Genomic DNA, 9,580 nt, shown 5'->3' with positions numbered 1-9,580 from the left:
CATGAAGTTCAGTGGGATTGTGCTGTCTGAACCCATAGAACTGTCCATAAGAGTTGTCCTCCACATTTTCTTGTTTGGATGCTTTTATTTGCTTTGACGGTCTGCCCCCCCCAACCCCCCCACATATTGCCATATTAATTTGAATCATTCTTGTGCTGTGCCTTTTTCTTTTGGTTTCCAATTTCATGCAACGGGACTTCTGAGCAGAAATGTATAGGATTGTGCAGCGTGTTCTTGCACCAGGGTTGGGGACCAGGTATGGCTGGACTCTGCCTCCCTTCATCCCTGACCATTGCCCTATTGCTGGGGCTGATGGGAGCTGGAGTTCAGCAAAATCCGAAAAGCCACGGAGTTTCCCATCGCTGTCTTGAACAATTCTTTCTCGTGCCTCCCAAGCCACATTCCGGCTTCAGAAAAGCCTTTTGGTCTGTATACATTACTCAGAGTTAAGCTGAGAGAAGGAATGAGTAATAATGCCAGGTATTTCCTGAACTACGCACCATCGCCTTCTGGTTAGGGCCTCCCCCTTCCTTTTGAAAATAAGAAAGATAACTAGCCACTTGTGGATTGGTGCTTATTCACAGCAATCTTAACAGAGAAGAGGCTGAGCATGTCAGCAGCTTATTTTATTGGATGCCAAGCTGCGTAATTTAACTCAAGCTTATGGAAGGTGACGGGAAAGAGTTAATATCCTGAGGCGCTGAGGAGTGTTCAGGTGTGACTGTTCTTTCATATCTGGACTGCGTGCAGCTACAGTGCAAACACCTTAGAAGGCAGCAGCTGTCGGAGTTGGAGAAGCAGCTCTGTTCAGGAGATATTATAAAATGGCTGACTCTGATTCCAGCCGTCCCAAAGAACTGCCTCAAGAACTGATACTTGAAGACTCCATCCATGCGGCAAATGGATCACAGATCTGCGAGGAAGAGTGTGAGAGCGTAGGGTTGAAAAATGAAGCAGACCCTCTGTCATCGGATCCAGGAAGAGGACACGCTCCCAGCAATGGAGTAGGCCTGGGAGAGAATGTGACTGAAAATGGACCCCAAGAGGAGCCACCAGGCAAGATTGGGGAAGGGGATGCGGTAGAGGGAGAAGAGGTCCTCTGTGACTTCTGCTTGGCTGAGAAGGTGCTGGCGGTGAAGTCCTGCTTGACCTGCATGGTGAACTATTGCCAGGATCACTTGAAGCCTCACTTGGAGAACGCCAAACTCCAGACCCATAAGCTTATGGATCCAATGAAGGACATTGACATGCAGAGCTGCGAAGTCCACAAGAGGCACCTCGGTTGGTTCTGCCATACTGACCTTGTGTGTGTCTGTGAGGAGTGCCTTGCAGATGGACACCAGGGACATAAGGCTGTCACCTGTGGGGTAGCCAGGAAAGAAAAGGAGGTAAATTGTAGCTTTCTGAGCGCTGTCAATGTTCAGGGGGAATGTCATGGGATACTGGCTTGCTAGGAAATATGGGGCCTAGAGTTCTCATTCATACGCGCACAGCCTTTTTACATGTTCGTGGCTGGCCCAGAGTGCTGCTGGAGGGATTCCTGCTTGATATCATGTTAAGATTGTTTTAGAATTGCAAACTTACTGGAGAACAGGCTTCATTGAATGCAGCTGAGCTTGCTGCTGAGTAAACATGCTAGGGTTTTGCTGCAAATGTCAGATGCCTGGGGTTTCATGGTTATGTAGCTTGACATATTATGAAACCCAGGAGGCTATCCCACAGAAGGGATCACAGTTCAGGGGAAATCTGACAAAAGTTGGATGGACAAAAATGGGGTGTGCCTGCTTTCTGTTAGAAAAGGGTGGTATTGCCAAGTGTTATCTACACTCGGGGCCTGCTTGCAATTATCCCAAGCCCAGGGCAACTGGGGAGTTTGCTATATTACTAAGGACTGAACTGGTTGTGTCACCACTGGCAACACATGCAGAATTTGGCACAGATCAGCTTTTGGCACTTGGATACAGATGCTGGGAAGCTGTGACTGAATGTCAAATGCTGACACATGCCTGTATTTCTGGCAGTTTAGATGACTGGCTCTGTGGCTCAGCCCTTGGCTTTATGTCTTGACTCTCAGTGAGGACTGAGACAAAAATGCAGCTGCCACAGGACAAGAGAATCAGTAGTTCAGCAGGCATAATTCCTACGGATAGAAGCTCGAGGTAGAAATTGAACTGGAAAGATCCTCAGCTGCAGCGAGAGTTTCCAATATACGACACCATCATGGGACCAATAGCTATTAAAGTTAAGATTCATTCACTCAGAGATAGTTAGCATTGTTGTGGCAATTGTGCGCATTGAACTCTACTTGCACCCAGTGGTATATGGTTCAAGGAACCACTGCATGAAGTAGGGCTTTCTCAGTGGTGGCACCCTAGTTACAGAACTCCTGTCCAGTTGAGATCAAATGGTCTCCCACACTATCTTGAATTAGGCAGCAGCTTAGAAATTTACTCTCATGGGGTACTGGAGCAGTGGAGCATAATTACAGTACCTCCATTGATATGATTTGTGTTATAATATCCATTGTAGCGTATTGGATATTGCAAGGTATTCTGAACTGAGGTTTTAAAATGCTGGTTTTAACGTCGTCATTTTATGATTGTTGGCTATGTGGGAGGAAGGACAGAATGTAAGAAGTAATGTAATAATTACTTCCTCCTTTCCACTTTCCCTTTCTATCACACTCGTATCACCCCCCCCCCCAGTAGTTATGCAAGGTGGGTGTTATTTAAACCACTGAATATGAACACACATTTCACCCAGTGTTAAAAATAAGCCGCTGCATCTTTCATTCAGATGTTTAGGCAAAAACAAGCATGGACTTTACATGCTCCTTGTAAAATATTTAGCTTAAAAGTAAACAGACCTACAGCAATAATCTCAAAGGAGTGCCCGGTGTTCTTAATGATGAATTAGGGTGCAGTTTTGGGCAAACAATTACGAAGGAGTTCTGATTTCCTCCCATTTGGATGATTGTTTCCATGTCTCAGATTCTACATTGAAACTTTCCCAGCCTGAGGCTTTTATAATGTAGCAGTAATTCCAGAAATTGCTGTGAATCATAGTTTGTGTGAAAGAGGCAGGTATTCATAGCCGTTATGACTACCTGTGTAGAAGGTGTGAGCTTTTGGCTTTGTCTGTCTATTCCTGTTCTCTGGGATTGAACTATTATTTGATGTTTCATATTTAATACCAAAGGGATTTGTTAAACTCATAATCTATCCCCCTGAAGAATGCAAATTTAGATCAACTGGAGATGTGGTATATGAATGACATGGGGACGCCGCCATGTGTTTAGCACCCCCAAAATGCACCTGCATGCAGTATTAAATGCATGTGGACATGCAGTGTGAACATGCTCTTAGTCACAAGTAGATCTGCCCCCACCTTAAAGGCCCAGAGGAACCAAATAATGTAGTATATTTCAGCAAAATGTTGCTTCGGAAAGCAAAACTGGCTAACATTATTCCTGCCACATCTTGCCTCAGCAGAAGTTTCTGAATACCTTTCAAAGGCGCCTCATGTGGAGCACATTGCAGGCATCTCCTCTAGAATAGATGTGATCAAAACACGTGTGACAGTATCAATCTGATTTCTCCAGGAAAGGGCACAGCTGGCACACTGGTCAAAGCTGTGAAAACAATCCCATGGCAAAGTTGGGTTCCAAGAGTATCCCAAACTTCAAACCTTGTCCTTGAAGGGCAGTGCATCCTCATCAGGTACATCTGATGGGCTAAGCTTTCCTACCGACGAACTATCTGTCTCAGTTTGTTAGCCCATGATTGCGCATTTAATGCAATGTGCACTTTGGCCCTTAGGGGATACGAATCCCAGATTGATTGCTTTTAAGGGAAAATGGATATTTCCATTTGATTCATGGCTTTTAAAAACTGCTGTTGAGTTGCCTCTTCCAATAACCTCTGATTTTATCTACCCACAGTACGAACTTATTCAGCTCCAAGCAGGCTATGACTGGAAACTGAAGTCAGCAGAAAATGCAATTGAAAAGCTGCAGAGAAATTCAGAGTCTATAGTGGTAAGATTTTCACTAGGCCACCTCTTTCTTTGCAGCTAAGTTCCTGTTCAGGTTGTCTCAAATTGGCTGTATTGTACTGTATTAAGAAAGGCATACCCACAGCCCTCTCTTTGTTATAAGCAGGCTGTATCTTCGTAGACTTTGCTAACTGACTGTAACCCCACAAAACAATCTGGACCAGGACTGGCTCCAGGTTTGGAAAGGTCCTGGGCAAAATGTCCTCTGGTGGACCCCTCAGGCATAGCTGGTAGTGTTAGCAACAGCAACAATTTCTCATAATGTCCAGGAGCAACCTGGTGCCCTACGGATGTTGTTGGACACCAACTCCCATCCCAGCATGCCCAATGGTCAGGGATGATTGGAATTGGAGCCCAAAACATTTGGAGGGCACTGGCTTCGGGAAGGATGCCCTGGGGCATCTGATGTCGTAACTCTCTGGGAAATCCAAATGATGGCTTGCAGATGTAGCTTCATGATGTGAAGGACCATGGTAGTCCCCCTAGGATGCTGAGTGCTGATGATGACCATTGTCATCATGGAAAAACAGGGACTAAAGTTTGTGGTTTAGCATTTTAATCATTTTGATCTCTCTCATTCCCCCTTTTATGCTCATCTTGTTCTTTGATTCTTCTCAAAGTATAGCCACAAAATCTGTGACCGTAGGATCAGTGTTCCTATGGACCCAAAACACTTCTTACCTTGTCTGGATTGTTTCTCACATGTGCCAACTTTGATGGCCAATGTGGAAGAGGAGTGGCAGGCTCAATCGCTATGTGGGTTTCTGCTGTGGAAACAAAAGCTTGATGATATCATCCAGCAGATGAGTAACATTTCTACGTGGCTGGGAGGTTCCCACAGGGTTGGTCCTCCTTAAAATAATAGAGGAGTGACTAATGCAATTCATTTTCACTTATTGGAAAGCTTCTTAAACTGCGTAACCCTTCTGCCAGCCTGGTAGTTGCCTGAGGAATGTAAAATATTCTGTGGGTTGCTCCTCCGGCTTGAAGGTTTATCTCGGGGGTTGGGAACTTACGGCCCTTCAGATGTTTTTGGACTCCAGCTACCATCATCCATAATCATTGATTGTGTTGGCAGGGGATGATGGGAGTTAGAGTCCAACACCATCTGAAAATCTGTATGTTTGCCACCCCTGATGTAGATGATTCTGTCTCCATGTTGACCAGGTATGGCACACTCCCAGTGCCAAGTAGTTGAATGACAGCTATTGACAGACTGGTCTTGTCAGGAGTTGGCTGTCTACTAGAGGAAGGGGATATTCTCTGTCTCTGTTGCTCATTTATTTTCACAGTGCCTTCTGTTTTCTCTCCTTCAACAGCTTTTTTTCTTTCTTTTGCCCTCACATCTCATATTAATATGGGCACATTTATCAATCCATTTATTATATTTATATCCCACCTTTGCTCCAAAGAGCTCAAGGGGCATACATGGTTCTCTTTTCCTTTCTTATTTTATGTTTGCAATAACGCTCTAAGGTAGGTTAGGATGAGAGACAGTGACTGGCCCAAGACCCAAGGCCACTCAGTGACATTCTTAGCTGAATGGAGATTTGATTGCTGAACTTCCAGGACTTGGTCTGACACTTGAACCACCACACCACTGGACCTCTAACCACTGCACTATGTTACTTTTCCAATAACGAAGATGGTGATTTCCTCCCCCTGCAGAGTTCTGTATCTGAAGTCAAAACCTTGGTGGAAGAGAAGTTTGAGGAGCTGCTCCAAGCAGTGAAGAAGACTCAGTCTGTTGTGCTAGCATTCCTAGAGGAGAAGGAGCGTGGTGCCGTTAATCATGCTAATGGGATAAAGATCCACCTTGAGAACAAGCGGGTGGTGATGGAGGAATGCAAGAGCAGGCTGGAGAAGATGGCCACACACACGAATGACATCATCTTTCTGAAGGTACCTTAAGTGGCAAAGAGGCAAACGGTCAGTTGGTGTTGCCGACTTAACATGGTCAAATGTTTGGGTTAAGGAAATGCTAATGAAATGCAACCCTTGCTGTCTCATTGCATTTCTTTCTGTAAGCTGTGCGTGTGTGTTTGCGTGATCTAAGATGCTTAACCAGTCCCTTGTGGCCCTTCTAGTCCAGCATCCTGTTCTCACAGTGGCCAACCAGATGCCTCTGGGAAGCCACAAGCAGGAACCAAGTGCAAAAGACCCCTCCCCCACTTGTGATTCCCAGCATGTGATATACAAAGACATACTAGGTTTGACAGTGGAGGTAGAACATTGACAATCGGTGGCAAGTGGCCATGGATAGCTGTATCCTCCACGAAATTGCCCTGTCCTCTTTTAAAGCAATCCAAGTTGGTGCCCATCACTGTCTCCTGTGTGAGCAACTTCCATCGTTAAACTATGTGTTGTGTATGTGTTTGTGAGACCAGCTGCTGCTGTATGGGCAGCTAATGTGTGCATTTGAGTGAGCAGAAGCTGCTGGTGAGAGACGCTGCTCCTATGCATGTACTTCATTTCTGCAGCCTTCAGCCTCTTGGCTCAAACTCCTCCTGTACCATGAGATTGGGGAGCTGTCTGACTTTCCAGAAGCAGCAGGAGCAAGTCTGAGACCAGGAGACCTGAATCAGCTGTGGAGCTGTCCAGCCAAAGAGGCAAGGATGAAACTGCTGCCCTAGCAGCCATCAGACAATGAGCAGTTTTGTGGATGGTTCTGATGCCCAGCTCCTTCCTGGAGTACCCGCAAGGCCCTGATCTGGAGCAGTTGTTGCTTCCTGCTCCCCATCCCAAGCAGGGTTAGGAGATGAGATGGGTCTTGGCCTGCCAAACAGGGGCTATGTCTCTGGACCTGGGATTTGGCCACTTTGAGTTGATTTGGAAAAGAAAAGTGAAGATAAATATTAATAACAATGATGGTCAGGAAATGGGAAGGTTATTAGGCTGCAATAACTTGAACCAATCATGTGCATTATGTGTGCCTCCTTTTCTGTAGCTGCCACAGAAGAGCAGTTAGTTGCAGGGGGTGAGGCCAGGCTAAGCAGTGCATATCCCTCTTTTGCAGCATCTTCCTGTTTAGCACATTAGAAAGGAAGGATAAGCCCAGCCCAGCTGTGAGTCCCCTGAAAAGCAATCCAGTTAGGCTTAAATAACAACTCCTATAGTTGTTTTAAAAATATTAATTGTTGCGTGAGGTTTGTGTGTGGGAGAGAGGTGGGGGCAGGGAATCAAACACCCAGAGTGGAAATGGTTAACCCTTGGCTTCTCACCTGTGTCTGACCCCCCACAAAACAGCCCTTGCACTGCAACTAGGCTTTTAAAACAACTTCCATTGCCACCAATGGATGCAGGGTTTGTTTGGTTTTGCCTAATTGCTGTGTGGGGAGGTAGCAATGAGGTTGGGCAATTATATGTTGGTTGGAGAGGCCCTACCAGTATTTATGTATGTATCTGGGTATTTATTAACAGGAATACTGTGAATTCAAGAAGAATGAAGGAGACGACACGTTGCCCAGTGTCTACATTGGCCTAAAAGACAAATTGTCAGGGATCCGAAGGGTGGTCACAGAGTCCACGGAACATATTTTACAACTTTTACAAACTTCCTACAAGGACAAGTTGCAGGAGTTTGCTAAAGATGGTGAGTGCCTACCTACCAACCCGCTCATCCAGTCCAGTGACCATTTCCTCTGTTGTTCCTGCAACTAAGCTGTTGTGTTACTTTTCTTTTTGCAGAGGACGCTGGCATCAAAACAATGGTGTCCGCCATGATCCCATTCAAGCACCGCATAACGGCCCCAGAACCGAAAAGCAGGAGTGACTTCTTGAAATGTAAGGCATAATTATATACATGACTGTATCTTTCAGATGAATAGACTCTTAAGAGCAAGCCTGTCAGTTTGCTGAGCAGAGTTTTGAGGGGAACAGCGAGAGGAAACAGTGGTTTTAAACTAATACAATATATTTCTTGTTCCTCCAAAGATATTTGCCCATTGACGTTTGACCCGGTTACTGCTCATCGCTATTTGAGGCTCTTGGAAGACAACCACAAAGTCACCAACACCACGCCATGGGAGCACCCGTACCCAGATCACCCAGAGAGATTTCACCACTGGCGCCAGGTGCTGTCGGGCAAAAGCTTATACATCAGCCGCTACTACTTTGAAGTCGAGATATTTGGGGCTGGCGTTTACATTGGCATGACAAACAAGAGCATTGATCGGAAGGGTTCCGAAAGCAACAGCTGCATCTCGGGGAATGACTTCTCCTGGTGTGTTAAGTGGAATGGGAAGGAGTTCTCCGCTTGGCACAGTGATGTGGAGACACCATTGAAAGTCCAGGGATTCAGCAGGATAGGAGTTTACCTGGATTACCCCAGGGGCACCCTCTCCTTTTACGGCATTGCTTCGGATGTCATGACTCTTTTGCATAAGTTTGAGTGCAAGTTTACTGAACCTCTCTACCCAGCCTTCTGGCTATCCAAGAAGGAGAACAGTGTGCAGATTGTCAAGTTGTGGGATGAGGCTGAGGCCACCCTGGCACCTCTTCCTGCTCACTTGGGAGAAGCAGCTTCTTCCAGTACGGTCTTGGCACCTGAGAGCCAAGCAGAGGCAAGTACCAAGACATCGGAGTCGGGACACAGCAATTGATTAAGTGATGTGATCATGGGCACTCCTTCTTACTACAAGTGTGCCACTGAATTAATTAAAAGGTAAAGGCAGACATGATGGCCTCTAAGGGGGGGGGGGAATCAAATATCCGTATTAGGGCAATACTTTTATCTGGCCAACAAACACATCACAAAATCGGGTGAGCTGAATTGTTTTGTTGCATGTTTACCTTTTTGGTTGCCTGCTAGCCCACTAAATATCTTCTCCAAATTGAGAAACAGCTGGGGGAAAGGGAATCTCCAAGGTCACGCTGTTTACTTTGTAGGGAACTGATGTACCTTTCAAAACTGGCATTGGCTGCCTCAGTGTTCACCTGCTCCCTGATGCTCAACTGTAAAGAAGCATTTTTAACAACATCAGCGTCAGCGCTGCAAGTCTCCAGTTCTCTTGTCATGTGGCCTGGATGAGCAGTACCACAGCATTAGAGCTGCTCAGTTTCTGAAAACAACTGTTCTTTCTTAGCAAAGGAAATTGTGGGCATTTCTCATTTGCTGCATTATTTTGGCAGGTTGAATAAACGTTGGTTTATTATTTATCACATTTTATCATGTTTTGATTCTTTGACTGTTTTGATATGGTGTCAGCATTTGTTTTCTGCTTGCACTGTCTGGAAAAATCTGTGGTTTGGATTTTCTAAACGAATAACATTACATTGAGTGAAATGTGGCTGGATAACAATGGACCAGGTGAAATTGTCCCAGGGCCTAGACCTTGTTTGTGGGCCACCTGTTGCCCATTCCTGGCCTATAGCAAAGCAGATCATCATTGATTGATTGATTGATTTTTTAATACTAGGTGCTCACAAAAATCAAATGAGCACGGCCCCGACCCACAGGTTCACAGTATGTGGCAAGTACAAAGGCTGTTGATTCAGGACAGGGGTCATGCAAACTTGGGTGTGGACC

The 9,580-nt window shown here is 45.6% G+C and overlaps 1 protein-coding gene across 1 annotated transcript; it reads left to right on the top strand.

The window, feature by feature from the left end:
• The first annotated feature begins 645 nt into the window (after nt 1-645).
• Nucleotides 646-9,215, top strand: TRIM16 (tripartite motif containing 16). Its single transcript, XM_081185300.1, has 6 exons — nt 646-1,388; nt 3,941-4,036; nt 5,722-5,955; nt 7,474-7,645; nt 7,741-7,836; nt 7,987-9,215. Exons 1-6 carry the CDS (start codon nt 825-827, stop codon nt 8,652-8,654), a joined length of 1,830 nt encoding a protein of 609 aa, XP_081041426.1. The 5' UTR covers nt 646-824; the 3' UTR covers nt 8,655-9,215.
• The last annotated feature ends 365 nt before the right edge of the window (nt 9,216-9,580 follow it).

The sequence above is a fragment of the Podarcis bocagei genome (genome assembly GCF_964188305.1).
Source record: "Podarcis bocagei genome assembly, chromosome: 2".
Classification (NCBI taxonomy): domain Eukaryota; kingdom Metazoa; phylum Chordata; class Lepidosauria; order Squamata; family Lacertidae; genus Podarcis; species Podarcis bocagei.
The sequence above is the reverse complement of the archived record's forward strand: the minus strand, read 5'-3'. Positions and strand labels throughout refer to the sequence as shown.